Source organism: Eurypyga helias, unplaced genomic scaffold (assembly GCF_000690775.1).
Source record: "Eurypyga helias isolate BGI_N326 unplaced genomic scaffold, ASM69077v1 scaffold3571, whole genome shotgun sequence".
NCBI classification, from domain to species: Eukaryota; Metazoa; Chordata; class Aves; order Eurypygiformes; family Eurypygidae; genus Eurypyga; species Eurypyga helias.
This window is the reverse complement of record NW_010229995.1, coordinates 106,979-124,985: the sequence shown is the minus strand read 5'-3', so window position 1 is coordinate 124,985 and position 18,007 is coordinate 106,979. Positions and strand designations below refer to the sequence as shown.

General features: G+C 38.9%; 1 protein-coding gene across 1 annotated transcript in view; it reads left to right on the top strand.

The window, feature by feature from the left end:
• Window positions 1–18,007, top strand: part of SEMA3A (sema domain, immunoglobulin domain (Ig), short basic domain, secreted, (semaphorin) 3A) — a 96,304-nt gene that overhangs the window by 31,601 nt on the left and 46,696 nt on the right. The window contains exons 2-3 of the mRNA XM_010160577.1: window positions 1,020–1,113; window positions 9,317–9,436. Coding sequence (XP_010158879.1) covers window positions 1,035–1,113; window positions 9,317–9,436 — 199 coding nt within the window. The 5' untranslated portion in view covers window positions 1,020–1,034. The remainder of the gene's footprint in view (window positions 1–1,019; window positions 1,114–9,316; window positions 9,437–18,007) is intronic.

Here is an 18,007-nt window from a genome sequence, read left to right as displayed (position 1 = left end):
TACTTGGTCCTGCAAATATTGGTTAAAGGAAGTCCTTCAGCATCTACCTCATAGAGAATGTTTAGGTATAATCAAGTGATAACTGGGTGCAAAGTCTAAGTAACCAAAGAAACTGTTGGGGGGTAGAGGTTGTCCCAGCTTTGGGGCTCTTTGACTCAGTTAGGTGTGAATGAAAAGTAACAACAGTGCAGGCGGGAAATTTCAGTTTTCGATGTGACCTCCACAAGTGTTCTGTCGAAGCAGAAGTCTACTGTGCAAAAAGCACCTATTCTTCTGGTTTTACCCTCAGTGAAAAATGCAGCATAAACACACTATCCAAATTGATTGGCTGATTTGGTTCTCCATTTAAAATCAGAGTAATTAAATGTACTGAAAAGCCCATTGCTTTGGATTTACTGACCTTGATTTGAGTTAGTGTTGACTGAGGCCCTTTTTCATCTTGGTTTATATCCCCATATGCTTTGCTCTCAGTGTGTATTTTTTAAAAGTTTCATTGCATAGTACTGAAAAATTTAAAAAAGCTCTCCTGATGCAGTTAAAATTGCATTTGAGAATGCATGAACAGTAAGTCACTAAATACTCAGGTTAGGAAAAGCAGAATTTAGCATTGTATTACATACTAATCTACATTTGCAGGATATTTCAGAAAAGTATAATCAATGAAAAATAAGTTATGCCTTTTTTCAGACAAAACTTTCAAATTCCAGCTTCTTTATTGCTCAGACATATTTTCAGTGAAAGCACAAGAATTCAATGAAAAGCTTGTAAATTATATTTGAAGTGGAATAGACGAGACACAAGCTGTGCACGTGTATTTGTACTTTTGACTAGCCTTCAGCACAATACTGATTAGAAAGCGAGCACTTTTGCCAGATCCTCACCTCGTGTGATTTAACTTCTCTGAAGCCACAAAACCCAGTATGAATCATACATAGTGCAATCTATTTAGTTCAACTTATTCTTAGTGTTCTTTCATTAATGTTGCTTTTTCTTTTTTCTTCTTTTTTTCTCCCCCACAGGACAACATTTTTAGAATGGAAGATTCACATTTTGAAAATGGCCGTGGGAAAAGCCCTTACGATCCTAAACTGGTGACAGCTTCTCTTTTAGTAGGTAGGTGCCACAACACAAGTTCAAGAAGATGTGTATTCACTGTGAATAATTGCCAGGTTTCTGATTTTTTTCTCCTTACAGCACCTATGATAGGGCTTTGGTTTATGCATTTTATTTCTAGACTAATTCATTCTGGTTACATTTTCAATACAGGTGACCCAGATGTCTTGAGAAACAAGGTGTGTGTAAACTAAGAATTAACTATCACAATAGCTGCTGTATACCTCTCTTAAGACCTTGATTATGTAAAGTGTTTCTGTTTCCCCAGAGCTAGGTAACTCTGGAGGTATTTTAATTGCCCAGTTTACAGGCTGGCCTCACCGATGGTCACACCAGCACAGCTGAGAAAAAAAGTAAGAACAGGAATAATTTCTTTCTTACATCCGTTTTTCTGCCAGGGAAGGTCTGTCACCCAGCTGTACCTGTGAGCTGGAGATATACAAACATTCACAGGTCTAGGCCTTAAGATGACATTTCATCTGAAGAGATCTATTTGACAGTAAATACAATTGAACTCCTGGCCAGAACAGAGGGATTTCCATAAATTATTTCCAAATTAGTAATACTTAATTTCATGGAATATGTAAGTATAGAGTACCTGGACTGTGTTAATCTAATTGAACTAATCCAATTGATTGAATTTATCTAATTGATTTAATTTGTCTAATCAAATTAATTGTGTTCATTGTTCTTCCTTTTCCTTTACAAAAAAGGCAAAAAGATGTTTTGTGAGAAGAAATTAAGAGTGAAACAAATTAGATTATTATTTCCATAATGACTCTGCCCAATTTTAGCCACATTATGCTTAATGTGTAACTTTCTGGTGATTTATTACAACTTCACATCTAAGGGGGCAACAGTAATTTCAGAAGATTGCAGATTCTTTTATCTCAGAAGTCTTTGGGAAATGACATATAACTAGATACATTGGTTTCTTCAGGACTTTTTCCATATTGCTAGTCTAGGGTCTTGCCTACCATCTATGCTTATTATATTTTCATTACTTTTAAAAATTAAGCTATTTGAAGTAGACAGAAACAAAAACTTAGTCTTGAGTGTGCCTAATTTCCAGATCTTCGAAGCCCCTAATGATCACAAGTGATGAGCTACCCTGGGGGCATGCACTTTTTAACAGGAAAAACAAGAAAGACATCCACATCTTGCTCCAACTTGTACCCTGTACAAACAGAAAGGGAAAAAAAAGTGTGTGTAAAAGGCCAGTGTATAAATTAGTGCCTGGAGCAACTTGAATTTGTGACAGAGCTACTCTCAAGGGAATGGCTTTACTATTTACTTTAATATACAATAAAGAAAGAGAATGATGACAAGCCAGTATTACATGGTATACCCGGTATGTGCTGCACAAAGTCAACGATGTCTAGCTTTTCACATTCCTTTTTTTTTTTCACTCAGTCTGGCACAAATATGATTATCTTATTTCCCTTGGCTTAGATTTCATGTCTTTAAAACATCTTTTATTTCTTAAGCCCACTCCCTATCACTGTAATTTTCACTCTATGTACTTCTCCTCCTAATAAACATAGAATGGACATGATACTTTAGAATCATAGAATCACAGAATCATTTAAATTTGAAAAGACCTTTAAGATCAGCAAGTCCAGCCATTAACCCAGCACTGCCAAGTCCACAACTAAACCATGTCCCTAAGCACCACATCTACACCACATCTTCTAGATATCTCTAGGGATGGTGACTCAACCAGTCCCCTGGGAAGCCTGTTTTAATACTTGACAGCCCTTTTGGTGGAGAAATTTTTCTATTACCTAAATCTCAACCTTCCCTGATGCAATTTCAGGCCATTTCCTCTTGTCCTATCACTTGTTACTTGGCAGCAGAGACCAACCCCCCACCCCTCTGCAACCTCCTTTCAGGTAGTTGTAGAGAGCAATAAGTTCTCCCTTGAGCCTCCTCTTCTCCAGGCTGAACACCCCCAGCTCCCTCAGCTGCTCCTCACAGAACTTGTGCTCCAGACCCTTCCTCAGCTCCGTTCCCTTCTCTGGACACGCTCCAGCCCCTCAGTGTCTTTCTTGAAGTGAGGGGCCCAAAACTTACTCCAGGATTCGAGGTGCGGCCTCATAAGTGCCCAGTACAGGGGGACAATCCCTGCCCTGGTCCTGCTGGCCACACTGTTCCTGCTGCAGGCCAGGATGCCATTGGCTTTCTGGGCCACCTGGGCACACTGCTGGCTCATATCCAGCTGGCTGTCGACCAACACCCCCACATACTTTAGCTTTCCAGCCACTCGTCCCTAAGTCTGTAGTGTTGTGTGGGGTTGTTGTGACCCAAGTGCAGGACCCAGCACTAGGTCTTGTTAAACCTCATAAAATTGGCCGTCCATCGATCCAGCCTGTCCAGATCCCTCTGTAGAGCCTTCCTACCCTCAGGCAGATCAACACTTCCACCTAACTTGGTGTCATCTGCAGACTTACTGAGGGTGCTCTCAATCCCCTTGTCCAGGTCACCGATAAAGATATTAAAGAAAACTGACACCAGTACTGTGCCCTGAGGAACACCATGTTGACCGACCGCCAACAGGATTTAATTCCATTTGCCACAATTCTTTGAGCCCAACCATCCAGTAGTTTTTTTACCCAGTGAAGGGTATGTCCATCCCAGCCATAAGCAGCCAGTTTGCACAGCAAAATGGTGTCAAAGGCTTTACTGATTTCTAGGTAGACACTATCCACAGCCTTTCCCATCTAAGTGAGTCACCTCTACATAAACGGGTCACCTTGTCATAGAAGATGAGGTTAGTCAGGCAGGACCTGCCTTTCATAAACCCATGCTGACTGGGCCTGATCACCTGGTTGTCCTTTATGTGCCATGTGACGATACTCAAGCTGATCTTCCCCTGCACCAAGGTCAGACTGACAGGCCTGTTGTTCCCTGGATCCCCTTCTGGCCCTTCTTGTAGATGGGTGTCACATTTGCTAACCTCCAGTCAACTGGGACCTCTCCAGTTAGCCAGTAATGCTGATAAATGATTGAAAGTGGCTCGTTGAACACTTCCACCATCTCTCTTCGTTTTGTTTTTAATCGGGTTCAATTACAGCCATGGGTGTATTAACACTATAGAAGATGGCACAAATTCAACATTTAAAGCGAGTGACTAATTTCTACTTTAGTGACTTATACAAAACTCAGGATGAAGCTAAAATTAACATTCCTGCATCCTGAACATGAACACCCTTTCCTCTCTGCCTCCTCATAGCTTCCTCACAGTCATACTGTGTTACTGATTATAATGCTGCTTCTACTTCAGTCCTTTACTGCAGAGGTTCTCTTGGTATTTCAGAAAGTGTAGACCAGATTCACCAAAGATTTTCAATGACTTACTCTTATCTTTGCCAAAATACCTGTAAATTTTATGGTAAAATGATGACCCACGGCAAAATAATTTCCTTCCCCAAAATAGTTGAGGAATGGGGATTGAACTGGCCAACCAATGACTGCATTGAGAGGTTTGGTCTGACTGCACTCTGAAGGAGATAACACCGAAGTGAAGCAGTGAATAGGTTCATGAAGGCCAGAGGAGGCTCTTGACACAAATGCTTCACACTTAGAACCTTCTTCCCTTCTCCTGAGATGAATGATACTCCTGGCCCCTAGTGTGCCAGAAGTATTTGTCCTCACAAGCAGCCATGGTTTATCTTAGGTTCAAGAGGCCAACTGTGTAAAGCAGTTACCTAGCACTCAAAAAATGCAATGTTATAATTAGTAACACAATGTGTCTATCGGGAAGACAAAAGAAGGCTGAGAAGTGAGAGTAATTTATAGTTAAATGCAGGAGAGAAACATTACTTCTGTTATTCATCAGAAACACTAAGAGATTTTGCAAAGTATGGAAGAAAAATATATTCTTGACTCCATAACTGCAGGTTAAATCTTAGGTAAGTGAAAGCTGGAATTGGGCAAAACACCAAGGTTAATTTGCAAAAAAGTAACTTAAGATCTTTAATAGCCATTAGTGCTCTTAAAGGATTCTTATTTTATTTTTCAGGTGAAAGAAACATAAGTGTAAAAAGGATCTTCAGTTTTCTCTCTTTCCTAAAAATAAAATCAGTAATATTTGAGGAAAAAAAGACCCCAAAAACCAAACAATAAAAAACCCCACCATAACCAAAGCAAACAGTTCATCATTATTAAATTGTTCCAATATTTTTCCAATATACATTCCATGTTCTATCCACCTGCAGACATTTTTCATTATTTTTTTAAGAGTTGTTCATTAAAGGTAGTTATTGCTACTCTAAAGTAAACGCCAGCTGGGAACATGATATAACTAGTTCCTAGTAACGTAAGACATTATTCAGGCATTCCCATCTATGTGCTGCTAACTAAACAATCTCCATTTGAGCAGGCTAATGCATTAAAATGTAGAGACTAAGCAGTCCCTGGGCACTGCTAGTGTATATTTTAGGGCAGGAGGAAAATGGAAGGCAGCAGGGTTTTCAGAGAATGTAATCACAGGAGAAAATTATCACTGAATGTATTAGTCTAAAGCAACTGTATTGAGATAGCTGAAAAGCACCTCATAGAATGAAACAACATTGTCCCGTTGTCAGTCAGTTGCTCTTTAGGAAATGACCCTTTGGGATTTTCAAAAGTTTTGATAATCCAGAATTCTCAAAGCAATGTATGATCCTGTGTATCGCTGTTTAAAAAAAAAAAAAAAAAAAAAATTAAAAACCCACCTCAGGTTACAGGTTTTTTTTAATTAGCATTTTTTAATCAGCTTAGGTGCCTTAATGCTCCGAAATATGGAACGGTGTGGTCCGAGATACAGGCGCTTCTTACCAAGGAAGAACTTTGCTATCCTATTTATTATAAATTGGCTACTATGTACATATGAAGTTCAGGATTTGAGAGTTTATTCTATTTTTTGGGAACCTTTAGTTATTGACTTTAAATGGAATTAAGTCAATCCACTGTTATGTACATCTGAAAATCTTAGCTTTAGCGAATAGATCTACTAACCAAGGATAGCAGATTTCATCTGGGAACCCTTCTACCAGTGAGAGCAATCAGGACATTCAAAGTTTGGGGTTTTTGTTTTGTTTTGGTTGGTTGGTTGGGGTTTTTTGTCTATATTCCCCATGTGTTCAACTTTCTTATTTCTTTTAAAAAAGAAATCTGTACTCCCCCATAATATTTCTTTAAAGAATACAGTCTTCTTTAGAAGCCCAATAGAAACAGTTCAGCAAATAAATTTATACTGCTCAGTTTTTAACATCTTTGTAGTTAGTAAACTTTGGGACATATTCAGTTCCATGCTGCTTATGTACAATATATATGAAAATGATTCCTCCTCCCAAAAAAACCCATTACTGTGGGGGTCTAACTGTTGCCTCTTTATTTAGTAAAGTAATTGTATGTATTTCTGTTCGCACTCTTACGTCTACATACTACTCCCTTCGAATAAAATGGTTTGTGTCCAAAACATAGAGCTTTTTTCTATGCAAAAAACTGAGGGCCATCAGCTTATGCTGGGTGGTTGTTACTTTGTGCTGCTGGGGTGGAAATACAAAATGAAAACTTTTTTTTCTTTTTTTATTCTTTTGCCTTGAGGAACATTTTTCAGTTTTCAAACTGTTCATTTCCACTTTCTTCTTAAAGTTAATGAAAACTGCTTTTAAAACTACTGACAATGGAAACAGCATGGTGAAGACTATCCATGACATAAAAAAATAATTTTGTTGACCAGTAATGAGTAAATTTCATCCCAAAGAAAGCCTGCTTAGGGAAACAAAGATAAATGTACTTCTAACTAGAAAGGAGGCAAAATCCTAATGTAGCTTTTGAATAGTACTGACTCAAATGATGTGCACATCTGGGACATGACTCAGGCTCACCCTGAATTTAGCAAAAAAAGCCTTACAAAAATAAATTATATTCCTTGGTATTTCTATCTGGGAGAAGCCAAAATTTGCATGACTACAGCAAATCAGTTCAAGCTGCAGACACTGGTTTAGGTATGCTGAAACTTAGAGGGGCTGTAGTAGAAAGCAAGACAAGGTCGGCTAGTTTCCTACAGACTCTCTTCTTTGGAACACACTGAAGCCCATTATTGGCAAAACATCTACACTATCCCCACTGGTAAAACAATGCCAGCACAAGAGCCTGGTAGTATGAAATAGGCTTGGGTTGAATTCAGTCAAACCTCTATCTTCCAGTTACTTTCAGTGGTTTTTATATGTTGAGTTAGAAGATGAGGTGCCAAAAACCCTTACAATTCTAAATATTGCAAATATATAATTTTAATTTGTTTTAATTTTAATAATATAATGTTGAATATAGATTTTTTTTTTCTTTCTTGATCGACCTTTAGATATGCTGATAACTAGGTAGCAAAATAGGCCTTGTTGGTTTTTTCTTTCCCCCTTTGATTTATATTGATTTATCAGAACTCACTAGGGACTGAAAGACAAGAAAATGAAGATAAGGTTAAAGAAAGGTTAAGCACAGCATCAAAGCCTTTTTCACAAGCAAAAAGGTTTTATGTTCTTTAAAATCTCAGCTGCTTACCCTGTACATAATAATCACTATAATTAAGTGATTGTCTCCTGTTTAAAAAAAGTTGAAAATGACATAGAGGAATGATAAATCGTTAATTAATGATATGCTGTTCTGTTGCACTTCTGATTACACCTCCTGCTGGGCATGACTGGGCTATTTGCTTCTAATCTCTGCTGTGAATTCATTGAATTCCATGCCTTTCTGCTATCATGTTTTCACCCTTCCTGACTTTCCTGACTACCATATGGTACAGAGCCACTGTAAGTTCAGTTGATAATTTCATGGTGTCCGTGCTCTGGAGAAAAGATGCCAGTGATATCCAGTAGGCAGACTTAGACATGATTGTTCTGACATGGAAATACCTGAAATTGCCATGAGAATGATAAACTGGTTCCTAAAGGGTGGTTTAAAATGAAAATTACTGGTGGATATGGTGGAGTTCATCATGACCATGAAGAATTTATTACCTTAGCTTAAAGAAAGAGTTATTTTATCCTCCAACTTGTCTTTTTCACAGAAGACCCATTTAGGATGGGTAGCTTGAAAACAGAAGTTGGGAGGAAAAATACTTTTAAATTCCATATTAGAAGTATAGGGTAGGATATCTCATTTCACATATGGGTGTAAAAGGTCACAGTCTTAAAAAATGCATTTTTAGTAGTTCAAATTCAGAGTAATTCCATGGATAAACTCTACATTAATGCCAGTAAGACACCTGTTATTTGTCCGCTGGTTATTTTCTGTGGGTCTCTTTGTTATGTATTACTTCTTATTATTCTCTTTAACAGTTGGCTGTTATTTACCTTGACCTGGTCCTTTGAATTTAGAATGTATCTCACTCTGTCTCCTCCATAAGACTTCTAGCTGGCTGAGGAGAGGCACACTGGGATGCTAATATTACGAGTTTCTGCTTCAGCTAGGCTATATGTGGGCCGTTTATGGACTGAAGTATCACAGGTCAATTTTTAAGTCACTTGTTCACTGCGGTATGCACGGGGTCAGTGTAGCAGGGAATGATCTCATTTATTCTCTCCCTTGGCTGTTGCCCTTTGCCGCTATCACAGTTACAAAGGTGGCCACAGGAGAAAGGCATGTTCTATCTTTACTGTAGAAGATACTGTTTTCTGAGGATCTGCTTGCTCAGCAAAAAATTAAAAAGAAACAAACAATAACCCACCAAAAACCAGTTTCTATAGGAAAATGTGAAGGGACTTGAGGACTTTCTGAACCAAGAGTGGATGAGCTGAACTCTCTTAATTCCCAACACAGTCACTAAAACCCAGCAGGTTGGGAAGAACCTCTGGAGGTTTCCAGTCCGAACTCCTATTCAGAACAGGGTTTCTGGGGACTGCGTCATACTGCCTGCAGGGGATAGGTGTACAAGCTGTCACTGTTCCAGCCTAAGAATCCAAACATATTTTTGAAAAGTGGCTGCACTCGCTGTCAGGAGATAGAGATCATTTGAAAGAGGTTACAGTTAAGCTCTGCTTTGAGAAAGTGAGTCTAATCTTGTGTTTTCAACGACAATGCATTGCATATGGCTTATTGCTTTGCAATTTTCTCATTATTCCTGTTAGTGTAATGTAAACATAGGACTGACAGCTTTCTGTGACTTACCATGACTGGAAAATTGAGAAATGTTGCTTACAATTATGTCCTCCCACAGATGGAGAGCTGTACTCTGGCACAGCAGCAGACTTCATGGGCAGGGACTTTGCCATTTTCCGAACTCTGGGGCATCATCATCCAATCAGAACAGAGCAGCATGATTCCCGGTGGCTAAATGGTATGTAAAATGTACATTTATCCAGTTAAGTTCATCTAGCCATTAAAGGCTAGCACACAGCTTCGTTCCAACAACATCTGAGACTTATACACCCTTCTTTTATTTGGAGCAGAATTTTGTCTTAAACCAGTTAAACTAATCAAAAGTGATTTATAAAGAAGCATTTCTGGTTTAATTACACTGAGATTTGTGGAGTGTGATTAAATTTAAAACATATACACACGCTATGACTAATGCAGTCATGCCACAGGAGCAGATTGCTGTAGGGTGCAAGTTGGACAGAAGCTCAATAATTGTGGAGGCATCAGACACACGTCAACACGAAGTAGCTGCAGAGCCTTGGGCAGGACTGTGCTGTGTACAAGCTTTAATATTTGGCTGGATTAAAGGGAATCGACACTGGCTGCCAAAGTCCAGCAGAAGGTGCATCAGCAGAGCTTCCTGAGCAGGCCAGAGTTGTCAATAGTTTGGAAAAAGTGAAAAGAGTACTGAGTATGTCAGGTTTCAAAATATTCAGTAATTTTACAAGGCACAATACCTTATATTATTGTATGGGTATTACTAATCAGGCCTGTAGTTGGTTGTTTGTACATATGGTGGGAGAAGGATAATTTCAGAGAAAATCTGTGTTTGGCTTCATGTACCAAAATACTTAAAATGCACCTGAGTACTTTATCTAAGCTCTACTCAAGTCAAAATTCCAGTAACTTAAATGGAATTACACTTGGCTTTAGCTATAGAAGGATATGAGCATTTTGGGAATGAGATTTCAACATTTAAAGAAGCTGACATTTGATTTAAGTGAGCCAGTAATACGAACTGAAGTTACTCTGAGTTAATTTATATTTTAATTTTTGAAGAGTTGTCTAGCCACTTTTGCTGTACATACTGCTTGCATCTGCACTCCTGTTTTTGAATTCACAAAGTATTTTGTTCTCAGATATTTTTCACTCTTAGCCACATTATTTATGTCTGTGTTGAGGTCCAGGTTTTCTTATGTGGTTTTGCAATTTAGTGCAAATTGTTCATGCAAATTTTTAATGTGTAAGAGCAGACTGTGTTTTAACAACACAGTTTCTTATTAGATACAGTAAGGAACTTCTAGTATCGGACTGGTTATCATATTAGCTGTATATGCAATCCATAACCAAACCAATCCCTGACACAAAATTAAAACCACAAAGTCCTACTGCAGTTTGGATAAACAACTCTGTATATGGTATATGCATTCGATAGATATATCAGATAAATTTGTATATGAAAAGTTGTATGAATCTGATTTTTGTCCTGTTTAATTTTGTGATAATTCATGTGGACTACCGTGAGGTTAGACTCAGGTCTGTCACCTTTCAGTTCTACGGTCCATGCTTACATAGTAACCCATAACTATTGTTCATCAGTTTATGTTATTATAACAATAGGCAGAATTTCTGGACTTCAGGACACAGTAGAGTACAAGGGTTACAGATATAGCCATCCATCTTGGTACCTGTTAGAGTAATAATACGTTAAAGATAACACCCACTTTTATTATCATAGTCATGATGACATGAAGTCCAATCATGCAAGCAAAATCTGCTTTTGTGCAGTAGAATTGCACAATGACAGCTGAGTCAGGTGGATTTATGCAGTGGGAAAGTACAGCCATTGTCCACAGCCCCTGTACTTCATCGCTGAAAATGTGTCATTCCTTTGTGGATTTGGTTATCAGTCTTTCAGCACTAAATGTGAGAACTGCTTTTCCCAAATTAGCACTAAGGTTACATCTGACAGCGTGCAGAGACCACAACTACTTTGTGCAAGATGGGGAGGAGAAGACAGTTGCACATAAAGAACAGACGAACCTCAAGCTCTCTAGAATTTAGGTATCATCCAAAATGAGCATAAAGTAGGAAGGCAGCATTTATCGTAGCACACGGTGAAGACAATTTTTAACTCTAAGTGTAGTTCTTGTCCGTATTCCTGTATGAAAAGTTTCAAACTAATTTAAAAAAAAGGAAGAATCAAACTGAAGCCTTTAGAAATTATTCTTATTAGAGTCTATAATTTAACAGAGAATGATCCTTAAGTAAATTTTTTTAAATCAATCTCTCCATAGTTGGGCTTAAAATCTGCACTGCAATGTTCTTACTAAAGGCTCTAAGACTTTACTGTTAATTACCCAGTGATAAGGTCCTGGAAGCCTTTCCACAAAGTATTTCTAATTTCAGCATCTAACAGGAAATCCAAAAATGATAATTGTTTGGATTTGAAACTCTGCAGGCATGCCAGTTCTTTGATTAATCTTTTTTCTTTTGTCATTTGTCTCTTTTAAATGTAATTATAAAAGAAACTTTGTGTTTACACTTTTTTAATGTGGACATACTTTTAATGAAACAAGCTCTCATTGAAGGATGAGGTGTACTCTACTTTCTTAAAGATCTACATAAACTAGTTTTGAACCTTAAGTTTGCAGAGCTTTCTACATTTTTTCGTATAGACATGGATTGCTGTGTAGTGGTGGATTTGCTTTGTTAGTTGCCTTTAGTTGCCTTCTGCAATGCTCTTACCTCACATTAAAAATCACTTTTCTAATAGACAGAAACTGAAAGCTAGATAAGAATAGCAGCTGTGACCAAACTTACAAAGCAAAATCCTCATCACTGTGGAGTTTAATAGCTAGATGGTGAGGCATCCAGTCATAAGCCCTTGATGTTGTTTACTTTGTTCAGAACTTGAAACTGTTTTCCCCAAACTAAGGCTAAAGTCAGAGCTGACAGGGTGCAGAAAACAGCTATTTGGTACCAAAAATGGAGAGAAAATGACATTAAGAGCTGGCAAACTTTTCCCAGAATTTAAATATTATCCTGAACCCTGAACTGGTGTAAAAGTAGGACAGCATCGCACAGAGCAATTAAGTTTTTTGAATTTAAGTGTGACGACAGGGTTCCTACAGAGATCACACAGTACTTTTTGGAGATGCTCCACCTTTCATAAGAAGTTAAATGTTGCTGGGAAGAGGGCTTTGAACTGTGCCTGGCCCAAGGGAAGGTACTGACCAGCAGCTCTTAAAGACTTTTAAAAGACTTTAAAGATATTAAATGCTCACAGGCTTCTAAAGACATTTCATTTTGTATAAATAATTAAACAGTCACCAAGCCAAATAAAGCAAGGGAGACTGATTCTATAGCCGTGTAGTCGGGGAATTCATCTAGAAGGTAGGGAACCATGCATCAGTCACTGTAGCCATGTATATTTAATTACTGATACAGAGCTGGCCAGATGTAACATGGAGGCATTTGCAAAAACACAGTAAAATAAGTTGGTGCTTTGGGAAGTCATACTGGATATGAAAAGCTGCAGTTCAGTGCCCCAGACCGTATCATGTACTTTGTTATAAGCCATGTGCACGTTCACTCTGGACATTATTGGCTCCTCTGGTAAGCGCATGGAGTTTCTCTACTGAAAAAGCTTTGACAGTCTTAGTTGGACCCAATGAGGGTCAAAAATAGTTTTGAACTCAAAAAAAAAAAATCTTGAAATTGAACAAGCATCTCCTTTCCAGCTTTACTGTAAGGAGCAATGGTTTTGACGTTACACATATATCTTACAGACTCTTGCCTATAGGCAAAACCCATGTTTTCCTTTAAGTATACCATTGCCTCTTGTACTTCAGAGCCATCAGAAACTAGCGTTATTCCAAGAAAGTATAGATCAAATCTTGCTTCTGTGAACTGTTTCAGCAATTAAAAAAAATGAGTAGAAGTCCTGAGCAGGTTGAAGCAGCTTCCCCTGGTACCCAGGAGTTCCCTGGTGAACTACCCTCAGCGCTGGCTGTACAGTGGCCATGGCAGCATTCATGCAAGGGCTGAGGGCATGGCTGGAGGCAAGAAGGCAGAAACGGCAGTGCAGTGTACCAGAGCAAATGCTAAGCAATGCAAAAGCAATGTACTGAAGGCAGTTTTCAAGCTGAAGATTAGGGGAGTGGAAGGAAACCTTGGAGCCACTGTCATCTTCCCTGACCTGAGCACAGGGGATCTGGCCTTAAATTGTCAACATTTTGTAAAATGAATAACCATAAACATTTATTTTAAAAGCAAAACACAGTTGGGCTGCAGAAGATTTGAAAGGAAATGAAATCACAAAAGCTGCATTAAGATAGTGTTATGAATCTTGTTTGCACCCCAGAAAACTGAGGAAATACTGGCCTTACCCACTTTTACTAGACCTGGCATTAAGAGAGACTGTCAGTCTGGATTTCCAGTCTTGACTTGGAATTTCCTTGCTTTTTATGGGCTTAAACCAGCTCTATGATATTATTGTAGCATACTTTCCATGGCTTAGTTTTTAAAGTGGGGTAGTAACTGTGCTTAGCCTGCTGGGGTTATTGTCCTTGGTAATCTTTACTTTATGGTTACATAAACAGCTGAGAATTATAGAAGCTGAGCGACTGTTCAGTAAAAAAGAAAATGCCCTCTTAAATTTCACACGCTCCAAGGCAGGAAACATGGACTTGATACTCTCCTGGTATTCATACAGAACTTTAGCTATCACTTTATGTTGTTTCCGCTTACGACAGTTTGTAGGATGTCCCAGCACTGGCAACAAATGCACATAATTTTGAATAAGTAGAGGAATATGTCAAGAGAAAGACAAGACTGCAACTAGTATATAGGATTTTTGCCTCTCTAATAAAATGTATTAAATGTGCCAAGATGTTTAGAAATTAATATTTGTTCTCTTGCAACTACTTCTGTTGAGACTTGGATGTGTTCATTTTGCTGCATCCTTGAATCTGTAATTTGTCTTTGGTCACCCACACCAATCCCTTTTCCCACCTACACATACCCACTGACAACTCCCTCTTCTGTGCCACTCCCTTGTCCCTGAATGCCTTCCTAGTTTCCCACTTTCCACCACACCTCCTACACATTCCCAGTCCAGATGTTCAGAAGGCACTAAAATACATGCCACCAGAGGTAAGCAGGTGTGGAAAATGGCTGACCTGCAGCATCGACAGGGCACGACCATCCTGATGCTGGGGGGTTACCTCATAAAGTACGTCAGAGAGATTCTTGGAGAAAGGAGGTGATGGATGCTACCAATACAATAAATCTCCAGCAAGAAAAGAGCTATTTAAATGAAGGACATGAACAAAACCAACAGAGTATGAACTCCATATGAATGTATTAGTGTTCAATTTAGAAGTCTTAAACCATGGGGGGAATGACATTAGAAAAAGCGGCCCAGTAGAAGTAGTCAGTGAGGCAGCATAGCTGGTTTTAAGAGGAACTTAGATAACATGTTGTCATATAGCACACTTGCCTGACATCATTCAGGTAGGTTTACAAGGGCGTATTTAAACAACCTTACCAATGAAAACAGTGGGGGCATTTTTTGTGTCTGTGAGGTTTCGTTGTTGTTGTTGTTTTTGCTCTTTGGGTGTTTTTTTTTCCCCCCACAAAGATGTCTTAGATTTAAAATATATGTTTCTACAGTTGAACCCAAGTAGTCAGCTGGTATCTCCTGTCATGCAGGGTATAGCATGGACCAAGTTCCACGCTTTCGCACCACTACTTATACAGGCATGAACAGCTTCGACCCTTGCAGGAACAAAACATGTCCATATATGCAAGTCTCATTTCTCACTCAATACACCCTCCCACCCCCATTCCCATTATCTTCATTGCTAAGAATAGTAATAAATAATTTCACAGTGATAAATTCCATGTGTGACAAATGCTAATGTCACCTAACACAGTGCTAGGACGTACTCAGAAACTATGGTGACGGTGACATAATAATGTGAACAGAATGGCATACAAACTCAATTTACAGGGTTTTTTATCCCTTAAGTGTAGATCCAGATTTCAGAGACTGAATGTGAATTTTTAATTGTTTTTCTCATTGCAGTCTAACAAGTCTCTTCTCTATACATTTTTATTACGACTCATTCTTTTTCTCTTGGAAGAAATGTAGAAATTTCTGCAATCACAAAATAATGTCTGATAACTGCTCCCTGTATCTTTATACACAGTAAAAGGAGCATTTGATTCAGAAGTCATTAAAGTAGAGAATGTGCTTTACAGTTCCTCTGGATGTGAGGAAGGTCATGAAGATGGTGGCTAAAGACAACCAGAAACATTATAATCTCCATTCAGTGTCCTAAATGAAATTATTTTTAATCCTTTTAGGAAATAGATACATCTCTGTCTCTCCCCTTGCCCACAGTCTAGGATTAGATAATTTTTTTCACTAAATTTCAGTGCCAAGGATGAGATTTTGTTGTGTTTGTTGTTTGTTTCACCCCAAAATGGGTGAAAGTAGCAAAAGGCTAAGTTTTGAGGCTGGAGTGGGAAAAGCAGGTACAAAAGATGAAACAGAAGAGGACATTCCTCTGGTCTGACAGTGCATTTTGAGGACTTCCTGACACTCTAGAGAAAATGACCTGGGGCAGAAAGACTTGCATCAGTAAACATATTGGTCTGAGCTATAGCCACAACAGGCTTGGGGAAGATAGGATACAAATTAGTCCAGGAACACCTGACTTAGGATATGTGTATATTCCATGGTTAACCGTGGGCTCATTTATAGGTTTTAGCTTGGTCAGCTTTATTATCCACTCCAAAAAATAATAGCTGGGAGTGTAGTTTGGAAGCTATGCTTTGCTCTAATTCATACTGTGAGTCTCTTTATAGAGCATATAAGACCAGAAATAATGGGGAACTCAGGGTGCTTTGTGCACTGTTTCCACTGGAGATCAGAGAAGTTCATCTGCTGCATGTGGTACAATTTTAGGAAAGAAGTTCATAGCTGTCAAAACAAGCACTGTGGGATATGACCCCAGTCTCAAACAGATCAGTGTATAGTATCTCTCTAAACAGAGGCTTGGAAGGGACTGCCAGCTTGGGGATCTACACTCATGTACACTGAATTGATCTATTTGTGATGTGTCTTAGAATTGCTAAATTTTCAGGGGCTTATGTCAGCAGTGAGTATGATATCGGGTTAATGACACAGTAAATCCTGGTGAGCTTTGTGCTGGGGAGAGACCCGAGAGTGTAACCCTTCCCATCACCTGTGACCTGACTTTTCTGGGATGAAATTGGACAAAGGAGCCAGAACAAGCTCTGGCTAGGTGCTAGATGTGGATAAATCAGTATATGTGGCTGCACAGGGTGATCTTGCTTGGGTGTTCAGAATCAAATTTGATGACCCAGGTGAGTTGCTTTTTATAGACATAGCTTTAGATGAACAAATCTGAGTCTTGTCTGCCACGTCCAGCAGCAGGAGCTGTGTAGAAACCCAGCTGCATGGGTGCACTCCAGGAGTCGCATCCTTGGTCCAGCATGCCTCCAGCTCTGTACCCTTCTCAAAGTGAATATTAAACACCAACAATTATCTGATTACCAGTAGTCCCACTGATATTCAATTTGCTCTCAAAACCTTTTTTTTTTTTAATGAAGGATTGTTTATTTGTATGTATATATTTCAACTGATAACTTGTAGAGTTGCCAGTGGACAGCTTAGTAAAGTAATAGGCTGTTCGCTTAAGAAGATGGCAAACTCAGTTGCTAACTCAAGCAGTGGTGGTTGTGGTGACCATCTCTACTAGAAAGCTTTGTGTACTGCCTTCAGTTAATGTATGATTGAAAGGACCATATCTATCTATACATGTATGTATAAATATAATCACATTATCCACAAGCATCAGTTCATAGGAAGCCTCTCATTTTGCCCCAGAGATATATTTCCATATGGAAAAAAAGGTAATTTGTCCAGGACAGGTGTAGTGTTCATGTTCCAAAGCTGCACTTTGCTTTGCTTTTGGTGTAGGCCCTGCTTGTAATTACACAACATGGGTTTCTTTGTAATTATTATTTTTACAAAGATCCAAATCATCTTAAGGAGAAGGAAAGTTCAGATTAGGTGGCAGGATGCCAAAAACAAAGCGTATCTGTTATAGGCCTTGCAAATTCAAGTAGGTTTCCTGTGATCTCCGAGATCTCTGTGTGGGCTCATCACAGCTCTGGTGCTTGGAGAACAGTGACTTTTAGCTACCGGTTATGCCTCTTCTGCTGTTTGCAAAAGTAACTAACCAGTTTTTCAAGAAATGTTAAGCAGAAATCTGCTTGTCGGGAACCACACAGCAGAATACTAATTGGTTTAAACAAAGCTGGAATGGGTCTGTTACAACCCCCTTCATTGGGATATGACATACATCTGAAACTTTCCTTTATGTTCTTGTGCTGGGGTTTTTTTTCTCTTCTGCTCTAGCCATCAATTTAATGAGTGTTGACCCTGTCAATACCAATTTCCTCTCTCAGGCCACCACGTTCAGAGTTTGGTGGGTATTCAATAGAGATTTACTGTTGACTGGGTAATTTGAGTTCATGTGTGTGGTGAAAAATTAGTGAGGAGAATTACCCAGAAAAGTGGATGCCATGACAATGCATGTCACCATGGTGTGACCAGCTCTGCTGACATAGGTTTCAAAAGCTCTCCCCCTGTGAAAATGGGGCCTGTTTGCAAATTAATTAGTTTCTGGCAGCAGCTTGATTGTTGACCCAAAGTTTGTAGAGTGGAAAAACA